At 49.5% G+C, this 21,589-nt stretch overlaps 3 protein-coding genes and 1 long non-coding RNA gene across 13 annotated transcripts in view; 3 read left to right on the top strand and 1 right to left on the bottom strand.

Moving 5' to 3' along the window:
• CCDC51 (coiled-coil domain containing 51) overlaps window positions 1-21,589 on the bottom strand; it is a 38,218-nt gene that overhangs the window by 8,057 nt on the left and 8,572 nt on the right. The window contains exon 1 of one of the 7 annotated variants that reach the window (XM_070492926.1): window positions 4,470-4,660. The exons of 1 other annotated variant lie outside the window; for it this stretch is intronic. The gene's annotated coding sequence lies outside the window, so the exon portion shown is untranslated. Of the gene's footprint in view, window positions 1-6; window positions 210-4,469; window positions 4,661-21,589 lie in introns of those variants that run through there. 5 more of the 7 variants (XM_014826629.3, XM_070492927.1, XM_070492923.1 and 2 more) reach the window with 5 other exon arrangements.
• Window positions 158-2,356, top strand: LOC123275622 (uncharacterized). The gene is made up of 4 exons (XR_001395766.3): window positions 158-242; window positions 327-382; window positions 465-552; window positions 2,003-2,356. It is a non-coding gene; the product is annotated as an uncharacterized lncRNA (long non-coding RNA).
• Window positions 4,817-19,586, top strand: ATRIP (ATR interacting protein). 4 transcript variants are annotated; one of them, XM_014826624.3, is made up of 14 exons: window positions 4,817-5,343; window positions 7,227-7,357; window positions 8,053-8,223; window positions 10,276-10,394; window positions 11,544-11,701; window positions 12,970-13,071; window positions 13,422-13,551; window positions 13,747-14,436; window positions 17,607-17,743; window positions 17,905-17,996; window positions 18,476-18,556; window positions 18,759-19,011; window positions 19,285-19,321; window positions 19,421-19,585. In XM_014826624.3, coding segments are annotated over exons 1-14 (2,349 nt in total). In that variant the 5' UTR covers window positions 4,817-5,096; the 3' UTR covers window positions 19,422-19,585. The 4 variants fall into 4 exon arrangements, with proteins under 4 accessions (XP_014682110.2, XP_070349023.1, XP_044611376.1 ...); XM_070492922.1 differs by having other exon boundaries at window positions 17,908-17,996; window positions 19,421-19,578; XM_044755441.2 differs by lacking the exon at window positions 19,285-19,321 and having other exon boundaries at window positions 17,908-17,996; window positions 19,421-19,586.
• On the top strand, window positions 20,547-21,531 carry TREX1 (three prime repair exonuclease 1). Its single transcript, XM_014826634.3, has one exon. It carries the CDS (start codon window positions 20,547-20,549, stop codon window positions 21,489-21,491), a length of 945 nt encoding a protein of 314 aa, XP_014682120.3. The 3' UTR covers window positions 21,492-21,531.

Here is a 21,589-nt window from a genome sequence, read left to right as displayed (position 1 = left end):
TGGTACCTGGCGCGCCTAGCGCTGGAGCCGCAACCCCAACCGAGCGCCCGCCACTCACTTGGTCTCTCACCTTTTAGCGCCCGCCTCCGGAGGGCCGCTTCCGGCAGCGGAAGCGCAACTTCCGGACTAGGACCCAATCAGCGGGCCCCGTGGAGGTACAGGCTCGGGGGTGGGACGCGGAGCTCCGCTTCGGGTGGCAGAGTCTGGGGAAGGGGCGGCAGGCGCCATGTCCGGCCGCGAAGGTGAGTATGTGGGGCCGACGGGGCGGGGCAAAGAGGAACCGGACCCGGCGGGGGCAGGGCTCAGCGTGCTCGTATCGCCCACAGGTGGCAAGAAGAAGCCCCTGAAGCAGCCTAAGAAGCAGGCCAAGGAGATGGACGAGGTGAGGGCGCGCGCGGAGGCATGGGCGGGTGCGGAGGGACTGGGAAAGCCGCCTGGAGTGAACCCGCTCTGCCTCTCCCTAGGAGGATAAGGCGTTCAAGCAGAAACAGAAGGAGGAGCAGAAGAAACTGGAGGAGCTAAAAGCGAAAGCGGCGGGAAAGGGCCCGCTGGGTAAGTGAGGGCCGGGTAGAGCTCAAGCCGGACAAACGTTCTGAGCATCAGTCTGGACGCGGGCCCGGGCAGGTTGGTTTCCTGCCTCGTTGGTGAGTTGCGCGGTCCCCGGTCCTCGTGTCCGCTGCGGTGGACGGCCCTAGCCACGCTTGGATTCGCAGCAGCGGAAAGGGGCGGGAGCCAGACAGGGTCGGGAAAGGAAGTTTCCTGCCTCCCAAGCAGTCTGGGCTTCCCTTGCTTAAGGAAGCGACAGAAATGGAAACTCAAAAATTCATGTATCTTAGACACGTTCATAGTTGAGTTTCCAAATATCTCCACGATTTCTTGTCCCAAATTAGTATTTCACTGCTTCTTTATTGCTTTAACATCTCGTGGTTTACTAATCATATTGTTAACTCTAGTAAATACTTTTGCATCCTGAGTCTTTGCACTTCTTGATGCACCTAAAGGTTCAAGTCCAGGCACCTTGGCGTGCTACTGCGCTATATAATTTTTTAACCTAATTCCCCACAATTCTGCCTCTTCTTTTCTTTATGTAAGAGGAATCGATTACACATCAAAAGATTTTTTAGGCCCAAGAATCCCAGTACTTTCTGTGCTTCTTAAATCCTGTTTACATTCTTCAAACTAGGATTTCCTCCACAGTTGTCTATGCCCTATTGGATCACTGTGAGCCACACTAGGGACAGTGGAGGCTGGGATGGTGGGACTGTCATCCAGGGCTTCCCAAGACCTCTATCCCAGTGCATCTGATTCATTATTGTTTACCCACACAGCGCTGAAATTCTAGCAATTGAGATTCTTTTTTTGGAATGATGTGAAGTAGTTTGTACCTTTCCTTAATCTTTGATTGTGTATAGGGAAAAGGTCAATCCTTGGTGAAATCCTATACTACTAGATTCTCCTTGAGCATCATTAATTTTTTAAGGTTTATGTTGTCACAGCCCTTTAGGATCTTTATTCTTGTATTAAGCATACTTAATTGTAATTTGTAATTATGTAATTTGTAAATTGGGTAAAATAAAGGTATTGAGTAAACCAGAACCCAGATTATAATATGGAAGGTAGTATAGTGTGATGTGGTGGTTAAGAATATGGACTTCAGGGGCCAGCCCAGTGGCGCAGCAGTTAAGTGCGCACGTTCCGCTTCGGCGGCCCAGGGTTCACCGGATCCCGGGTACAGACATGGCACTGCTTGGCACACCGTGCTGTGGTAGGCATCCCATATAGAAAGTATAGGAAGATGGGCACAGATGTTAGCTCAGGGCAAGTCTTCCTCAGCAAAAAGAGGAGGATTGGCAGCAATTAGCTCAGGGCTAATCTTCCTCAAAAAAAAAAAGAATGCCCAGTATAAGAGCTGAGCCTTACTGGGATTCATATCAGGCCTCTTGGGTTTCTACCATAAGAACTGTATTTTTCCCTAGCTGAGACTTTTCCTTTCTTTTTCCAGCCACAGGTGGAATTAAGAAATCTGGGAAAAAGTAAGCTGTTCCTTGTGCCTGAGGCAATGATGATCCTTAATTCCATTCCTATTTAAACATCTGGATTCTCTTCCATAACATCTGTTGCCACCTATAGTTAGAATGAAGTGTTGTCTTAGAGCCTGTTGTACATTTAAGAATAAACTTTTGTAAAAAAAATAAAAATCATAGTGACTCATCTCTTTAGTTCTGCTCACTCGGCCATTTCTGTGTTATCTGTGAGGTCAGAGTAAACCAGCCCAGAATCCTGCCAGTGTTCTTCAGTCTTTGTTCTATCCCGAATTCTGTACCACTTGGAATTAAACCAGCTTGTTTAAAATGGCTATTGTTTTTGTCTGGTTGTATACTCAACAGAATACATTACATGAGGTTAGTGGAAGAACTTGTACTTTGGAAAGAAAACCCATCTTTCTCTGTTACAACATCCATGTTGCCATTTCTTTTAATGGGATTGTTCATCTGTTCATGTAAGAAGTCTGCTATGTGCAGGCTGAGCATGTACCAGTGACCAATTCCTGCTGTCAAGGAGCTTCTGTTGTGGGAGAGGAGCAGGACAAATACATTCGCGTTATGAAGGGAAGAAAACTGGGGAAAGGAGAGATTCCTGAAAGTCTCTAAGAACAAAGCTTACTCTGAAGCCCCCAGGTCTGCGTTTCTACTAGGGCTTCAGTTCCCATGTCATACCCCATATTCAACCCGTCAGCAAAATTAACTCTGGCTCCTTTATACTTCCTCCAGCCACCCCCCCCCCCCGCCCCCATTCTACCCCTAAAATCCCTCAGCTAGATTATTGCAATCACATTCATATTTGTCTTCCTGCTCCTACCCTTTCTTCCCTACAGTCTAATCTCTCAGGACCCAGAGTGATCTCACTAAACCATAAAGTCATACTCTCTCCTTGGCTCAGAATTCTTCACTGGCTTCTTGGAGTACAAGCCAGCATCCCTACAATGACCACTGAAGCCCTAAGGGCTCAGGTTGCTGCTCCCTACCCTCTGATATCTTCATCCCCCTCATCCATCTTGAGCGACAATGGCCTATATTCCAAGCAAGCTCCTGCCTCACTGTGTTTTCAGCAACTCTTCCTTTTGCCTGTCACTCTTCTGGTAACTGGAGATTTCCCCCCTTTAGAGAACTGAAACATCACAGTAGTGAGCTGTTCTCTGACCACTCTATATAAAGTGGCAGTCCCAGTATCTCTCACCCTGTTTCATTTTTGTCTCCTGACATCTGTTGATTATCTACCACCCTTGACTCCAGAAGGAGTAAATTCCTTGAAAACAGACCAGCCATAATGTGTGCTAAATGCATATATATTGAAACACTTAATTCAGAGGCACAAGTCTTTGGATTTCCCCTCCAGGCTCTTGATAAAATTATGGGAATAATGCTAAGCTTCGTCAGAATGTGTTTTCAAAAAGGGCCCTAGAACTAGTCTGAGATTTTGCTAAGTCACAACTGGAAAGGTTTTGATAGGTTTTTTATGTTTTATGACGTTTTATGACTAATATACTTGATATCAACAGGGGAAAAAAAAATAGCCTGCTTTGGTCCTCTCCTGGAAAGTTGCAAAGCCAGCAGCACCTCCTTTGGACTTTAGGCACTCCCTGTGAAGCCTTGCCAGCTGGCACCCAGCCCTGAGCTACTGAGAACAACCCTTCTAAGAGCCAGTGCCAGCACACTGCCCCTGAGAGTAAGCTCCTACTTTTCTATTTGGTGGAACCTAATCTCTCCTGACAAATGAAGTACAATCCTGTCTCTACAGGACCAGAGACCTGCAACAATTAAGACTTAAGCATTCAACATTTGCACAGCTATCTAAGGGAACCTACCAGTTGCCTCAAAACTAAAGTATTCAAGACCCTCTAGGTCCTGACAGCCATCTCCCTTTCATCTACTGCTTTCACAAATATTCATAGGACACGCACAAGCTAAGCTTGGCACTGAGCATGCAAGGATGAAGAGTCTTGCCCCTGTTACTCTCCAACACCCCGTTCCTGCTAACTGCCCTCCACACCACTGCTGCCCAATAAAATCCTGTCGGGGGCCCAGGCCCAGCTTGAATCCGTGCTCGTTTTTGAAGCTTTATCATCTCTATTCGCCATAGATAACTCCTATCTAGCACTTGTGTGGCCTCCATTTTGGTGGTGCATTCTTGTCTGAGTAGTCTGTGCCAGCTCCCTTGCTAACTCTTGATAATTCCCATACTCAACCTGTAGGACAGTGCAGGTGTCACTTCCAGGGGATTTTCTTGATCTCTTCAGCCTCATTCATTTGCGTATGACCAGCGCTTGGGACAAAAACACTCAAGGACTCTCAGAGAAATAAGTAAATGAATGTTAACAGCCTGAGCAGTTAGTTCCCACCCTCCTCCAACACAGGAACACCCTTCTCAGGATCGTCCCTTCTCCTTTGACCTTTCTTCCCCAGACCTACCTCAAATGTACACATTCAAACCATTTACTGTTCTCAAAGACGTCTGCTCACAACAGCTCTAGTCATAATCCTCGCCCAACCCCATTCTCCCAGACTCCTCTCCAAGAGGGCCTCGAGTGAGAGGCGGGTCCGGTGGGAGGAAGACAAAGGAGTCGCAGAGACCAGAGCCCTGCATGCTCCCCGCCCGGGTTCACATGCGCACGTTTGAACGTCAGGGCGAACTGCTCCAGCGCGGCAGTGTACACCACAGGAAGTCAGGCTGCAAGGGTTGAGCCACCTCCGCAGTGGGGCTGGTGAGCCTCAGACCTGCAGCCCTGGTAACTCGGATCGCGCCGCACAGAGCTCCCGCCGCAGACCTACTGAGTCCCAGGTGCCGGTACCTGAGCGGCGGAACCCAAGGAGGCTGGACACCACCGAGAAGGGCAAGCATGCGGCAGCGCACGGCGGCGCGCTGGGATTTGTGTCATTCCTCCGCGCCCGCCGACTGGCAGCTCATTGGGCCGTGAGCTCGGGGGCGTGGCCCTAGCGGCTGAGGCGAGCGGAGGCGCGCGGGCGGTTGGTCCTGCTCTCCGGCCTCGCGGCGACCAGGCCGTGCTCGGTGCTCTCGGAGACTGGCTGGTGGTGGGCATGGCTGGAACCCCCGCGCCGGGCAGCAGGAGGCGGAGCGGGCCCCCGGCGCCTAGCCCCGGCCCGCCGCCCAGCACCGGGCACCCTCCAAGTAAGCGGGCCCGGGGCTTCCCCGCGGCTGCCGCCCCAGACCCTGAAGACCCGTTCGGCGCGCACGGGGATTTCACCGCCGACGATCTGGAGGAGCTCGACACCCTCGCGTCACAGGCCCTCAGCCAATGCCCGGCCGCGGCTCGGGACGTGTTCAGTGAGTGCGCTTCGGGGCCTTTTCCCCGGAGGGTGGTGCAGACCTGCCAGACGCTCTTGATGGCTGTGGCTTCGGAACCCCACGGCGACCGCTGCCACAGTGTCTTGCACCCACACTGCCCCTTCACAATATAAGAACAGCTTGATTTAAGCAGCGGTTGTGTCCAAAAAGGTCCTTTGATTTGGGGGAGAAATATATCAGGAATGTCAAACAGCCGATTTGAAATATAGAAAACCAGGTTAACATTTTACTTTAGTTTCTAAAGTTTGGGCCACTAGGTTCTTGGTTCTAAGCAGAGTTCCTTGAAACACGACTACCACCGCCATCAGAACCATAACTCCCTGCGCATGGGGACCCATTCTTGTGACAGATTTGGAAGGCTTTAGATCTAATAAAGATCACTGTTTCCCCTTGGGCCGCATGAGCATAAGAAGGGCCTAGCAGAGTCAAGAAATGAGAGAGACTTATTCTTTTATGCAACCAATAAATTGTACTAGGTGCCCAAATCTTAGGGACTGCAGCACACCTAGTAATGAACAAAAGACAAAAAGCCCTTCCTTCATGGAGCTTACACTCTAGTTGGGGAATGAGTAAAGTCTTGTGGGGCTCCCAGAAAGAGAAAAGTTTTGAGAGCACCTTGCATCTCTACTTGGATGTCTCACATGCATCTTAAATTCCGCACAATAATTTCCTGGAAATCCAGCATCTCCAGCACCGTGCCTGGCAAAGCAGACATTCAGAAAACACTCATTGATGACCAAATGTTCCACACAACAATGACTAGCCCACTCTCCATCAGGTGGCACAAGGCAATGGCTCCATTTCCTTGACTATATATCTAATTCTTTTCCAAATCCTGTAACTTTACCTTCTTATTCCATCTCTGGAATCCATTCTCTTTCTATCATCTCTACCATCTCCCTGGTCTGTGTCACCATCGCCCTTCCTCGGAACAACAGTCTGCTAAATTGTCTCCCTATTTCCAGTCTTGACTCCCTGCAAGTTGGACTTCACACCACAGCCAGACTGATGTTTTCAAAACTCAAATCTAGCTGTCTCACAGATACACTCAAGCATCCCAACTGAAAGCCCTTTATAAGGACTTCCCACTACTTCTACTATAAAGATCAAAAACCTTAACGTGGCCTGTGAGGCCTAGCATGGTCTACCCGTTTCCCATTCCCTCTCTGAGTTCTAGCCACACTGACCTTCATTCATCCTTTGAATTTTCTCTGCTTTCTTACAAGACAGAAACGTTGCATATTGCTGTTTCTTGTACCTTGAGTGTTCTTTCCATCCATTCCCCATCCCCATTCATCTGATTAATTCCTACTTGTTCTTTAGCTCTCAACTCAGTCATCACTTCCTTAAGGAAGCTTTCCAATCATTCACTTGGGTCAAATCCCCCTATTATAGCCTTTCCTATATTTGTTCTCCTCTGCAGCTCTTATCACAGTTGTAATTTTAAATTTATTCATATGATTATTTTTGAATGTCCTGTAAGTTCCATAAATGTAGGGACTGTACCCATTTTGCTCACTATTGTACCTTTAGAGACTAAATTGTGCCTGGCATATTGTAGGTACTCAGTAAATATTGTTGAATAGTAGATCACGGAGTTCTAACCAGTGAGACCCCCACAGCTCCTTTCACCCTTTACATGAGACTCTTAAAATTGGGTGGGGGATGGGGTGAGGGTGGCAGGATCTGTTATTTCATAAAGATCATTTATGAGTTTAAACCATGTTCTTAGGTTGGAAAAATGTACATTGCTTACTAGATCTTTCTCTAATTTGCTTTCAAGAGTGATTTTTTTCAGCATTGTCTGGCAAAAGTGGAAGAATGATGGGTCCTGAAAAGTATATGGGAACTGTTTTTTACAGATGTTCATAAGGTCCCCAGATTAGATGGGATGTCAAAAAATCCTGCAGGGAAAAACAGAGAAAGTGTTCCAGTTAAAGATAATTTTGAATTAGAGGTACTTCAGGCACAATACAAAGAACTTAAAGAAAAGGTAAGTGACTTAATTTGTGGTTTTGTAGTTAATTCATTCACTTGCGCACGGGTTATAAAGCATTGTTCAATAAAATATGTAAATATTTTGAAACAAGAGTTCAGATTCACCCCCTTGAAATGGGGGAAGGCTGGGGAAAGAAAGGCAGAAAATTGAGGCTGAAAGACACTAAATCCTGAGATTCCTAACAGCCAAGGCAAGAAAGGAAACTGTACACCAGATCCAAAAAGAGGAGACACAAACTTTCTGTTTTAGCACTAGATAAATTTATAGCATTTGCCTTATATAAGGAACACAACATCATAATGGTTGCTATTTTCATTAGCAGTTTTGCAGAAAAGCAGACATCCTTCATATGACCATCTATAGGTCCCTAGGAAAACTAACAACATAATGTTGAATTTTAGTTCTGTGAAGTGTGTGACCAAGATTTTTTAATACCTATTAGAACCTACATAATCTGCCTTCATAAATGACAAGTGTGTCTTAAGCTATCTTGCTGAATATTAGCTGTCCCATGAATGGGCCTAGCAGATCATGATGACATCTGGTTGGTACAGATATATTTTGAGCACTCATTGGTCTGTAGGACATGCTTTACATGTGCTTTCTCCATCTCCCCAGCTACATGTTAAACAAGTACATATATCATTTTCCCTTACAAACTTTTCACAAGGTTGATTTGGGATTTACAGATGAAGGCAATGGAAGATGAAGTCCTCATTAAAAATGGAGAAATTAAAATTTTGCGGGACTCACTGCATCAAACAGAATCCATTCTAGAGGAACAGAGAAGATCCCATTTCCTTCTTGAGCAAGAAAAAACTCAAGCACTCAGTGATAAAGAAAAGGAATTCTCCAAAAAGGTGACCCAGAGCGTTTGTTTTGCTTCTTACGGACATCAGCTTTGCCTGCTCACTGAGGTCCTTTAGAAGCAATGACCAAAGTTGCCTATAAATATTTAAGGAAGATTTCAACCGTTGTTTGTCTTAAAGACTTTCTGCTATCAGCTAATTGCATGGAATTTCTTCCAGGCTCTGCATGTGGTTTGGAAAAGGACTTAGATGAAACTCTGCTTTGCAGGTCTTGGCATGAATAAATCACTAGCTTAGACTTTCCAGAAACAGGCTTAAATTAGGGCTTTGGGGCAGATCAGAAATTCAATTGCCCTAGCTTAGGTCAAAAGGAAATAAACTGGCTTCCATAACTAAGTCTGGGAAAAACAGGTGTGCTGGGGCCTCAAATGACTCAAGCTGTGCCAGGACTTATCTTTATCCTCTATGCTATAGGTAGGCTCCATCCTTATGGCAGAGAATATGTTCGCTAGAAGCTCCTGGGCTCATATTTCATGGCTCCAGAGCAGACTGAAAACTTGGGCTCCCTCATCTCAAGTTTTAAAATTCTGGGGAAGGCTCTAATTGATCTAACCTGAGTCAGGTGCCTATCCCTGAACCAGGCACTAACCAAAGAGATGCTAGCTCCCATTCAAATCACATAGTCAGAGGTAGGGAAATGATGTTTCTTAGGGGAGGGAGATGCTATTCTGGGAAGAAAAACAGTGGGTGTCCATCACTTTCCTTTAGCACTTCCCAGTGCTTCTATTGCAAGGACATGGGGTTTTATTCTCCCATTACTTCATTTAGCAAACTTAGCAAACTTTAAAGAAATACTAACGTGTCCAGCACTAACAGCAGTAGTTGCCTTTCCATATGCATGATGAAGATCAAGGGATTTGCAGTCAAAATCCAGAGTTTGAATCCAGGCTTTATCAAGTGGTGACCTCAGGGTAATGGCTTAAGCTCCATACTCATTTCCCTTATTTGTTCAGAAAATAACCAGAAGGGTTGTTGTGAGACTTAAATGGTCCTACACTTGTGTCTGGTGCTGTACCTGGCACGGAGTGTCCTTCGGGGAATGACAGCAGTTACTGTGGGCTACAGGCCATGCAGGCCAGAGAAACAGGTCTCCCCATACTGCACAAGGTTTTGGTAAAACTTTTCCAAATACTCTGCCCAGACTTTCAAGAAGCCCTGGAATTGTGCACCACTACATTCATTAAAAGGTCAGCATGTAGGGGCCGGCCCCGTGGCCGAGTGGTTAAGTTCGCCCGCTCCGCTTTGGTGGCCCAGGGTTTTGCCCCTTCAGATCCTGGGCGCGGACATGGCAGAACTCATCAAGCCATGCTGAGGCGGCATCCCACATGCCACAGCTAGAAGGACCCACAACTAAAAATACACAGCTATGTACCAGGGGGCTCTGGGGAGAAAAAGGAAAAATAAAATCTTAAAAAAAAAAGGTTAGCATGGTACAGTGAGATATGGCACCCTACCAAGCTCTATGCTGAGCATTTTACCTTCATCATTCTTCTTTAATCCCCCCAACCATGAAGACAGGTATTCATGTGAGAGATAAGCTGAAGTTCAGAGAGGCTGAGTAAATGGTATTTGAACCTTCACAAACTACCTCACAATAATTCAGGTCAAAATATCTTTCTGGGGGCTGGCCCCATGGCCAAGTGGTTAAGTTCGCATGCTCCACTTCGGCAGCCCAGGGTTCCGATCCTGGGTGCGGACATGGCACCGCTCATTAGGCCATGTTGAGGCGGCGTCCCATGTGCCACAACTAGAACGACCACAACTAAAAGAAATATATACAACTGAATACTGAGGGGATTTGGGAAGACAAAGCAGAAGAAAAAAAAAAGATTGGCAACAGTTGTTAGCTCAGGTGCCAAAAGAAAAATCTGTCTTTCAGGAAGAAGGCTAAAGCTTGAGATGTTAGGACATTTGTGTCACAGCAGATTTTCATACTTATTTCTCGTTGTTTGTTTGCCCTTTACTAACTTGAGATTTTGAAGCCCAGAGATATTTTTGTATATATGGTAGGGCCCCTACAAGTATGTTTCTTTTGTCTTCCAGCTCCAATCATTGCAGTCTGAACTCCAGTTTAAAGATGCAGAGATGAATGAATTAAGGACAAAGCTTCAAAGCAGTGAGCGAGCAAATAAACTTGCTGCTCCCTCCACCTCCTATGTCAGGTAATGGTCGTGTTGGACAGAGAGTTCAGTTTTGCATTGTTTAGTAACAAGTTTGAATAACACTGTCAGGCTAGTCCTAAATAAAAGCCAATCAGACTCTGCCGCTTGGGCATAGGTCCTTTTTCCTGAAGGCCTCAGAGATGGTTTGGATGAGGCTTGAATAGTTTGGAGCATCACAGTGTAAAGGCCCCACACCTGAGAAGTGCATCCTCTGTATAGGACCTTATAAACACAATTCCTCGAGACTAGAAAAGGCTGGAAAGATAATCTCCAAGCTTCTGAGGTGGGCCAGTCTTCGTTTTATGTAATTTGTTTCAATTAACTGATTTTGCTCCAAGCATGAATTTATTTCAGTCCCAACTACTTGGAAGATTCTTTCTCATTTGCTGCCCTGAGACCTTTGTCCCACAGCCCCTGCCTTCGCTGCAGGTGTGATCAGCTTGGTAATGGTGTGGGTCCTGCCCCCTGCCTGCCAGAGAAGTCTGGCACACTGTCACTATCAGCCTTGATAGGTGAAGAGTGTGGGTCAGGAGGTCTTTTTCTGGTATTGAACATTCTGCTGCCTTTGCTCACAGCGGGCAGGGTGTGGAATGGAACTCTTCTTGCCTAGCATACTCCACATAAGAGAAGCAAGCAGAGGGAGCCCATCTTTATCTCTTCACACACCAGTAACAGAAGGGCCTTGGCATTGTCTGATTCAATCAGAGGATTAAGACTGCTTCTCTAACGTAAAGGCCCTGGCACTGAGGAACTGGCTCGGTTTTCAGTTGCAAGACACAACACACCTTTCAACAGATCCTTTTTCTACTGAAAATCTTTTAATTCAGTCCCAGACTATTAAAAAAGAGGTTGTTGCACATTAAAAAGATGTTTTGGTGGAACTGGAAATAGTAGTGGAATTATGGGCAATATTTTTAGGTGATTAGAAGAATGTGGAAATAAATGAAAGATTTTTTCCAGGAATTTGGATCAAAATGCCTTGAATTTTATACGCTATCCTGACAAAGAATGACAAATGTATAATGGGTAAAACCTTTGGTCAAATCACCTAGACATGAAAAGTTTAAAGCTTGTTAGAAGTTTTATAATCAGATATTTTAAGTGATTTTAGCAGAATCCTTACTTTGCTTTCATAGTTACCTTTTCCAGTCCTAGGAAAAGCCCTTCTACGGTTATAAAGCCAGAAGCATGTTCTCCACAGTTTGGAAAACCATCTTTCCCTACAGAGGAGTCTTTTAGTGCTAACATGTCCCTTCCCTGCCCCTGCCAGACAGAACCAGGACACAAGTCCCTGCTGGGCAGAGAGGGTAAGTCAGTCTATCTGTCATGTATTGCTGTACAACAGATTACCCAAATTTGTGGCTTAAAACAACAATAAGTATTTATTTTCTCCTGGTTTCTGTGGGTCCACAGTTCTGACAGGACACAGTGGGGATGTTTCGTCTCTGCAGGGACTGGAATCACGGATGGCTTGTCTGGGGCGGCAGGATCTGTTTCAGTAGATCCTCACTCACATGGCTTACTCATGTGGCTAGCAGTGGAATTCCTCTCCACATGTGGGCCTCTCTACTCGGCTGCTTGGGGGACCTCACACCCTGGTGGATGGCTTCCTCTAGAGCTGGCAAACCCAGGGAGAGCGCTAGGTGGAAGCTGTCCTTTTTATGGCCGAGCTTCAGAAGTCATGTAGCATCACTTCTGCCACATTCTGTTTGTCAGAAGCCAGTCACTGAGGCTGGGCCACGTTCCAGGGGAAGGAAACTAGGTTGCACCTTTTGAAGGGAGATCTGTCAAAGGATTTGCAGGCATATTTTAAAACCTCCACAGTCAGCATCCACTGACATGCCAGAAACACAGCTAGTGTGCAGGGACGTCTGTTCCTTTCATAGCCCAGCCTTGAGCTTGTACAGCTCAGTCCAGACTGAGGGAATGCTGCCACTCTCCAGAAGGAGACAACCTAGCAGCAGTGGGTTTTCACTCTGAGGCTGTGCTATGCCAATTTGTCTTATAAGTTAGATACATTGCCTCTCTCCTACCACCGTCAGCCCTTTCAAATCATTGGCCATCCCACCACCTCTGAGAATTGCAGCCACTCACATTTTTGGCATCTAGCAGCTGCAGGAGCAGCATAGGGTACTGTTATAAGCAAGCAGTGAGCCCACCAGGCTGGCCGTGAATCCCAGTGACACTATTTACTGGCTTAATCTCTATGCCTGAGTTTTCCTATATGTAAAACAGAGCTGACGATAACACCTCCTCGTAGGGTTTCTGTGAGGAATGGATGAGCTAATATGTGTAAAGCTCTTAGAACAGTATCTGACACATAATACTGCTTTTATGTTATTGCCTCATTTTAAAGTGGGGCGAACAACTTAATTTTCTTTTCCTTTCCTTTCTTTGTATGAGTTCCTGTTTACGTGAGGAAGGCAAAAGATGTGAGTGTTCTTGAGTTGCCTTGACTCTTGTTTTGATCCCAGGCTGAAGAAGTAGAGTAATCTGTGTTTTAAACTCATTACATTTAAGAGTTTCTGATATGGCTGTGCTTTTGTGCTCAAGTTTTGATTCACATTTTATCTAGTTTCAGAGAATAAGACCCACAGTCTGGGAGGTGACCCCATAAAGCAGGAAGAGTCCCAGAAAAGCCTTGGTGACAGCTGGATGCAGACATCAAACACTCAAGGTACAGAATCCCTGTTCCTTTTGCAGGAGGCCTGCATGACTCTGGTTGTCCTCTCAATGCTGCAGTAGAATTGCCTAGGGAACTGTCTGGAGCTCTGAGGACCAGCACTCCAGACAGTCCTTTAGAGGGTCCAGGGAAGTAGTAGTCTGTCACTTAAGCAGAAGACTATAAAACTTAAGAGGCCAAGAGTAAGTATGTTCCAGTGCCTTCAGCACCCACAGGCATCTCAGTGGAGCTTAGTGGCAGCTTGGAGGATGGTCAGCATTCAAGGAACACTCACCTTTTCCTTCTGAGGCCATAGAAAAGGCCTCCCACATCAGAACTTTCTAGAGTCACCTTGTCTTTTGCAGGTTCCATTTTGATAAACCTTCTCCTGAAGCAGCCTTTGATCCCAGGGTCATCCCTAGGTCTGTGCCATCTCCTGAGCAGTTGTTCTGAGGCTCCTAGTGGCACTCTGTTGCAGCCACCAGGGTTTGGCAGGTAAGCATAATAAGACTCCTAAAAAGCTTGTTTAGGAAGGAATTTCCAGGAAGCAAGTCCCTTTCTGGTCCTAGCCAGCCTGGAAGGTCTGCACGCTGGGCAGAGAAACTAGAAAATTTGGCAGGCAGGTTCTTTGGGGCCCTTGACCTTATCTCCATCTCACCCTTGTGTGTTTTCTTTTGTGTTTGCTGCTAGTACCTTGGCTGGGATGTCAAGCCTGAGGACTACAGGTTCCCGCGATGGGTCATTTCCCCTCTCGGCCCTGAGAGAAGCACAGAACCTGGCCATTACTGGACTGAATCTGGTTGCCAGGAATGAAGGCTCGTGTGATGGAGACCCAGCAGAGGGAGGCAGAAGGGCCTTCCCACTCTGCCAGCTTCCTGGAGCTGTGCATCTCCTCCCCCTGGTACAATTCTTTATCAGCTTACACTGCCAGGCTCTGCAGGATTTGGCAGCAACTAAGAGAAGTGGAGCACCTGGGGACTCACCGACACATTCCTCCTGCGTGAGCTCTGGGGTAGAGGCCAGCCCCGAGGACTCAGTTTGCAACCTAGAAGCCTTCTCTGTGGCTTCACTTAGCATTCTTCAGCACCTGGTGTGCCACAGCGGAGCAGTCGTCTGCCTATTACTGTCAGGAACAGGGGTGGATTCCACTGTGAGGGAAGGAAACCAGAGCCTGGTTCATAGACATGGTCAGAAGGATGTGACCTCAGCCCCAAGGGGGCTTGCCGATGACCAAGGCCAGCATCCACTGTTGAAGATGCTTCTTCAGCTGTTGACTTTCTCTTCTGCAGCAACAGGTCACCTTCAAGCCAGTGTCCTCAGCCAGTGCCTTAAGGTTTTGGTGAAATTAGCTGAAAACGCTTCCTTTGATTTCTTACCCAGGTATAATGCAGCATGGAAGTCATGCTTCTTTGTGGGTCTTATCTGACCTCTTGAGGTCTGTCCTGTGGCCCTTGCACTTTGCTCACATCTAGACTTATCTATACTGTTCAGTTCTAAGCCTTGGTTTAGCTTGAGACTTTGTTCAGAGAGTTCTGAAGTGATGAGAAGTGGGGCCAGGTGTTGGGAGAACCAAGCAAGTGGTTTATTTGGCTTAATTCTGCCTCTGTACAGTAGGTAAGCAAAAGACACGTGATAAAAAGAAGGCTATTAGCCACTATGGAAGAGTGTCCCACCCCCAGGACAGACAAAGGCTGAACCAAGAGGCCTTTGAACCTGGGACATGGATCAGGTGAAGACCACGTATCACAACCACATTTAAGTTTGGTGGGGTTCCCTAAGGAATCAGAGGGTGTGGGGAGGGTCTGCAGTCCACAAGCTGACCTTGCTGGAATCTGCCCACCATCACTGGGACCACTGTGCTCTGGCATGAGCCACAGGTTACTTGCTCCTCTTCAGGTTTGTTGGAAGGGGAACTATAGTGAACCTGGCTCATGAACACTGTTGTCATAAATTCCTAACTTGGCAATCCAGAGCCTTAAGACTGTGAGGAGCTATAAATACCATCCAGCCCCATCCCCTCGTCCAGTAATCCCATCTCCCACTCAGCACTCCACCAAGAGGCCAGTTACTATGATGGAAAGACTCCACTGGCAGCACATTTCTAAAGGCTTTTCATCTCTGAGCTTAGCATACTTGGTTCATAAAAACACTGGATCCTGGGTTCCATCTGAATATATTCTGGTGGTCTGGTCCATGTAAATGTAGTGCTCAAAGCCAGACACAGTACTGAGTGTAGTGTGGGCAGCACGGTAGGCGCAGACCATGACCCAGGCATCTGGCAGGGACCCAGCTCATAGTGGCTGGTTGCTTTTTCATATTTCTTACATGAATTCCAGGAACCACATTTTTACCAGTTCTCTTGGTAGAGACACTTTCATTCCATACCCATTGAGCTTGTCCACAAGGTCATCAAAAAATACCGGCCCCATGGCGCAGCAGTTAAGTGCACACCTTGTGCTTCGGCGGCCCGGGGTTTTCCAGTTCGGATCCCAGGTGCGGACATGGCACTGCTTGACACACCATGCTGTGGTAGGTGTCCCACATACAAAGTAGAGGAAGGTGGGCACAGATGTTAGCTCAGGGCCAGTCCTCCTCAGCGAAAAGAGGAGGATTGGCAGTCGTTAGCTCAGGGCTAATCTTCCTCAAAAAAAAAAAAAAAGCTATTTATGGGTGGTTACTACAGGCCAGACACAAGTGCCTTCCGTTCACTAGCTTGTGTGACACCCTCAGAGCCCTGCATCCTCACACCTAGCACAGAGCCTGGCTCACTGTAAGTACTCAGTATTTGTTGAGTGAATAAACCCTGTGCTGAAGTCAGGAATCCCAGAGGAAGCCTGCTGGGTGGGTTTCAAGACAGTTAGTCTCCTGAGCCATTGCCCTTGATCACTGACACCACGTCCCACTCAGTGCCTCTCTTCAGAATTCCTTCATGCTTGCGAGCTGAACCCCACTGCCGCACAGCCTCCTGATCACCTTGGAGTAGAAGCTAAAGATGGGTGCCACCAAGGCTCTGAAACAGCACGCTGCAGTCTCCTATGAAGGGCACCCTGCCCACCCAGGCTTGCGGGCAGATCACCCCCTCAGGCCCTAGTCTTCCTGCTGCTTCTATTGTAGCCATAGGTCCAGGCTACATAGGTCCAGGTTGTTCCTCAGGTACGAGGATGGCAAGGGCTTTCGAGCAAATAGGTCTCACCCCTAACTTCAACCAGGACAGCATGACTCTTATCTACTGTGTGTTTGGGGGCTCTGCAAAAAAAAAATTCACTTAAAAAGAAGGCTCTGATGCTATCAAAAAATAATTCGGAAACCACTGTGTTGTATAGAAAGGTGGAATTTCTTACAGATAGTTTCACGGGCTTTAGTAGACTAGTTAGGGTCCACTTCTAGCCTACTAATGAAACTGGGTAACAACCAGGTTAAATTCCAGTTTCCCACAAAGTCCCATACTCCCTGGAGAATGAAAACATTCAGTTTCTAGTTCACTGTACAGGATTTTCTCTAAAATGAATTTGCCCCAAATATTGAGACTTTGCTTCTTAATGGCATACTATGAGGAATATTTTTTTTTTTGAGGAAGATTAGCCCTGAGCTAACATCTGCTGCTCATCTTCCTCTTTTTGCTGAGGAAGACTGGCCCTGAGCTAACATCCGTGCCCATCTTCCTCTACTTTATATGTGGGACACCTACCACAGCATAGCTTGCCGAGTGGTGCCATGTCTGCACCCGGAATCCGAACCGGTGAACCCTGGGCCGCCGAAGTGGAAATGTGTACACTTAACCGCTGCCCACCGGACCAGCCCCTATGAGGAATATTCTTAACCCTTGATACATTGTGCTAAGACACTGCAAATGCTTGAAGGGGAACACACACATAGAATTGCCCCTCTCCCCACCCACAAGGCTGTGTGGGTTGAGCAAACAACAGTGGTTGTCTTGGGACTTGGTTCCTTGGTAATAGCTGTCCCTGAGACTTGGGGGAGAGTGTGCCCAGAGCCTGTCACCCATGCACACTCCAAGTAAGCACGTTATGCTTGGTGGCAGGGGAGCTGCTGTTTTCTGACAAGTGGAGAAAATGGTCTTCCTTGCTCGGTGAGTGGTCTCTTAAGATCCAACCATAGCCAAGTCCACATTTGTCACTTCTAGAGCCAAGCCAGTCCTTTGCTGGTGGGCACAGGACATTTCTCTCACACCCAAGTTAAGACCTGCCCTCCTATTTGGGAGCAGAGGCAAGAAAGAGCCCAGGAGCAGTGTGGAGGCCAGGCACCCCCGGTCCAAGGAGGCATCTCCCATTTACTGGGTGGCGCTGGGCCAGGTAAGAACCTGTCATCTCCAAGTCACAGCAGTCCTGCAGTGAAGGGCACTACCTACTTATTCACATGAAACCAGTATCAGCAAGTAGGTGGTGGTTGGCCAACATTCGAACCCACCTGAACCAAGTCTCCTCTTTGTACTGGCCTGCTTGAGTTTCCTGTGACCTCTAGTGAAAAGTGAGAGTGAATTATGGGACTGGGTTGGAAGTGTCACGTCTCTCTGGACCCTTGTGTTTTAGGTTCCAGTGTGTGTTCCAGGTGCTGACACAGTGCCTCAGCCCAGAGACACCCCTGCCTAGTGTGCTGCTGACTGTTGAGCTCCTCTGCCTCCTGGTGGACCACGAGAAGCTCTTGCCTCAGCTCTGCTCCCACTCAGGTAAGCAGGGCAGGGCACAGGTGTCTGGACTGCTCCTGCAGGCTAGAGGGAAGGGTGGAGGCAGAGACAGGTCAGGGGCCTCCTGAGGGCTTCTGCAGCTTGTACCCTGGGCTCTGGGTGAGAACGGGGACACTGAGTGAGAGGTGGGGCGTTCTTTTCAGAAGGCTGCCTCCTCCTGCTGCTATACATGTACATCACGTCAAGGCCTGACAAAGCGGCTTCGGAGACACAGTGGCTTCAACTGGAACAAGAGGTAAAAATACCAGCGCCCCTTCCGTGGACTGCTTACCACCCCATCCTACTCTAAGAGCCACTTTTCCTCCTTCCTCTGGGGAGAAAGGGAGCTTAATTCATTTTGGTAACAAGAGTTTGGCCACTAATAAAGTAAGTGGGGGCTTGCTTGTTTGGGGGCTCCATACTGCACAGATGCAATACAGTCGGACCCCAGGGTGTCCCGAGACTTGGTAAAGTTGCCCAATAACTGTTCCTACGCGGCTTTGGGCCCTGACGGCTGGAGGTGGGCCTGGAGGCAGGTGGGTCATTGGTGAGACACAGGTGTGGGTCCCGAGTCTAGCCTAAGAAGGCACCACAACACCACCTCTGGGACCCCATTTGGGCAGACGAGAAGTTGCTAAGGCAACTGGAGCTCTTGTAGGAGAAGCATGAAACAGCCCTCACTGTGATCAGGGTCTTATTCTGCCACGGATGGAACAGAGACTGTTCTTGTTCTAGGCCGTGTGGCTCCTGGCTAAGCTTGGTGTGCAGAGCCCCTCCTCCCCGGTCACTGGCTCCAACTGCCAGTGCAACGTGGAGGTGAGTGCCTAGGGGCAGGCAGGGCCGACAGCGTGGCCACTCTGTTGGGGGTAAGGTGCAGGGATCCCATGCTCCTTCTAACCCTGGTGCCACCATTCAGAACCCATCTCACCAGGGGTGGCTAGGAAAGGTGCTGCCCAGCTGAGCAAGTTGTTAGGGTGCAGGAGCCGCGAAACCTGACCTCAGTCTGTGCCTCCCCCAGGTGGTGAGAGCGCTGACAGTGATGCTGCACAGACAGTGGCTGACAGTGCGGAGGACAGGGGGGCCTCCAAGGACTGACCAGCAGAAGCGGACAGTGCGGTGTCTGCGGGACACGGTGCTGCTGCTGCACAGCCTGTCCCAGAAAGACAAGCTCTTCAGTGTGCACTGTGTGGAGGTCCTGCATCAGTATGACCAGGTGATGCCAGGGGTCAGCATGCTGATTCGAGGGCTTCCTGACGTGACAGACTGTGAAGGTGAGCTGGCAGGAGGACCCCTCCCTGCCCCAGCCCTCACGTGGGCCTTTTCCTCAAGTTTGTTGACAAGTCAGACTTCCCCACCTTACGTCAGCAGTCCTCCATCCACCACGGCCTTTGCCAGCACTGGGGTCATTCTTGTCTTCCTACTCTGGTTCTTCTCTGAGCATATCAGGCTGCCTTTTGCTTACATCTGTTGCGTCGGCCTGGCAGAGCCACGGTTTTTCCAGAAACATCCCTGTCTGAATTGCCTTTGTATCACTTTGCTTGCAGTAACTGAGGGAGCAAGGCCTGGGCGTGGAAGGGACTGGTTAGTTCCTGCGGGCATGGGGGGCGGAGAGGTAGGACCTCCCCCAGTCTCCAGCAACTTCAGGTCCTCACCAGGGGACCCTCTTCTTTTTTGGCTCAGAGGCAGCCCTGGATGACCTCTGTGCCGCCGAACCTGACGTGGATGACCCTGAGATGGACTGTGGCTGAGGCCGGTGAGCATCGAGCCACATGGTGGCACCAGCACCACTACTTTCCTCACCTCATCAACTGATTAAAAGCAGTGACCGACTGTGTGAGAACAGGCCAGCCTTGTGTTTCCTGAGTCCGATCGGTGTTGGCTGAGTGGGAGGGACAGAGCAGGAGCGGGACCCGGGAAGGCTTGGATCTTTCTTCCTGTCCTTGGCTGGATCTGGGACTCGGTCCCCATGGTAACAAATCTGCTTTGAGGAAGGAGCCCTGCCCTGCCTGTGGAATTGTCCTGAGTCATCCCTTTGGGCTGAGGCCATGGGAAGAAACCATTGTGTCACTAGGAGGCAGCCCTCAGTCCGGGCCTAAACAAGGGAGGCCTGGGAAAGTGGGGCCGAGGGGTGGCTGCAAAATGGCCACGGCAGGTCTGAGTCCTGGAGCTAGTCTTCCTCGATAGCCTGGGCTCCACTGCCCTTGTCCTCCCGGCTGGCTCACTCACTGGTATGAGGGCTTCTGGTGCAGTGTGCCCACCAGCAGGCCCACAGCTAAAGATCTGAGAAGGCCTTCGGGGAGTCAAGAGGTGGGAGGGTTGGGGGGGGTAGTGCCTGGGGAAGGATGGGTGTTGGCAAGAGAGGGACAAACCAGGCAGGCTGACAGCAGGGCGGGCCTTGCTCACGCCAGCCCGTGGGCGGGCTCAGGCTGGGTTTCACTTCCCGCCACTGCTGCCAGCAGCAAGAATCAGCCAGAAAGTGTGTGCCCCGCCTGAGCCATTGCTGCCTGCCTGCTACTCGGTAAGTGGGGACCCCCCAAGGGGATAGGGTAGCTTCCCTTATCCCCACCCCACTCCTGCCAGACTAAGTGGGCACTAGGGGAGGAGCCAAACCTTCCCCCAGACAGACAGCTGAGCATGCTGAGTCCCACCATCTCTGGTTTCCTGCCCTGAAAATGGGTTGCAGTGCCTGCCTGTGCAGGGAAGGGCCCCCCCACCCCACCCCACCTGCCTTAGATCTTATCACTGGGGCACTCACATACCGACCCTACCCCATGCTCCTTCCCAGGCTCAGCGGCAGGTACCCACCATGGGCTCACAGGGCCTACTCCCAGGTCCTGTGCAGACCCTCATCTTCTTGGACCTGGAAGCCACTGGCCTGCCCTTCTCCCAGCCCAAGGTCACAGAACTCTGCCTGCTGGCCGTCCACAGATGTGCCCTAGAGAGCTCTCCCAACCCTCACGGGCCTCCTCCCACAGTGCCCCCACCACCCCGTGTGGTGGACAAGCTCTCCTTGTGCGTGGCTCCAGGGAAGGCCTGTAGCCCTGCAGCCAGTGACATCACAGGCCTGAGCACAGGTATGCTGACAGCGCATGGGCGTCAACGCTTCGATGCCGACCTGGTCAACCTGCTCCGAGCCTTTCTGCAGCGCCAGCCGAAGCCCTGGTGCCTCGTGGCACACAATGGTGACCGCTACGACTTCCCCCTGCTCCAGGCAGAGCTGGCTGTGCTGGGCCTTACCAGTGCTCTGGACGGCGCCTTCTGTGTGGATAGCATTGCTGCCCTGAAGGCCCTAGAGCAAGCGGGCAGCCCCTCGGAGCATGGCCCAAGGAAGAGCTACAGCCTGGGCAGCATCTACACACGCCTATACGGGAAGGCCCCCCCGGACTCACACACAGCCGAGGGTGACGTGCTAGCTCTGCTCAGCATCTGTCAGTGGAGGCCACGGGCCCTGCTGCAGTGGGTGGATGCTCACGCCAGGCCCTTCAGCACCATCAAGCCAATGTATGGGGTCACAGCCTCTACTGGAACCAACCCAAGGCCATCTGCTGCCACAGCCACTGTACCCCTGGCCAGAGCCAGGGACACCAGTCCCAACCTTGATGGGGGCAGGAGGCCCAAGGCCCTTCCTCCAATGAAAGGCCTTGGAGCCCCACCTGGAGAGGGACTGTTGGCTCCACTGGGCCTTCTGGCCTTCCTGACCTTGGCAGTAGCCACACTGTATGGGCTGTCTCTGGTCACACCTGGGCAGTAGGCCGAGAAGGAAAGTCTGGCTAATAAAGCTCCCCACAGCATTGAGTGGTCACTCGCCTCTACCCGCCTTAGCAGCCTTAGAGCCTCCTGCACCTCTGC

Source organism: Equus asinus, chromosome 21, assembly GCF_041296235.1.
Source record: "Equus asinus isolate D_3611 breed Donkey chromosome 21, EquAss-T2T_v2, whole genome shotgun sequence".
NCBI classification, from domain to species: Eukaryota; Metazoa; Chordata; class Mammalia; order Perissodactyla; family Equidae; genus Equus; species Equus asinus.
The sequence above is the reverse complement of the archived record's forward strand: the minus strand, read 5'-3'. Positions and strand labels throughout refer to the sequence as shown.

Excerpts from the sequence above, each read along its gene's own strand:
- ATRIP (XM_014826623.3), top strand. The coding sequence starts at position 5,097 with ATGGCTGGAACCCCCGCGCCGGGCAGCAGGAGGCGGAGCGGGCCCCCG. Across the intron at positions 11,702-12,969 it reads GTCCCTGCTGGGCAGAGAGG|TTTCAGAGAATAAGACCCAC; the intron begins GTAAGTCAGTCT and ends CATTTTATCTAG. Across the intron at positions 13,552-13,746 it reads CAGCCACCAGGGTTTGGCAG|TACCTTGGCTGGGATGTCAA; the intron begins GTAAGCATAATA and ends GTTTGCTGCTAG.
- TREX1 (XM_014826634.3), top strand. The coding sequence starts at position 20,547 with ATGGGCTCACAGGGCCTACTCCCAGGTCCTGTGCAGACCCTCATCTTC.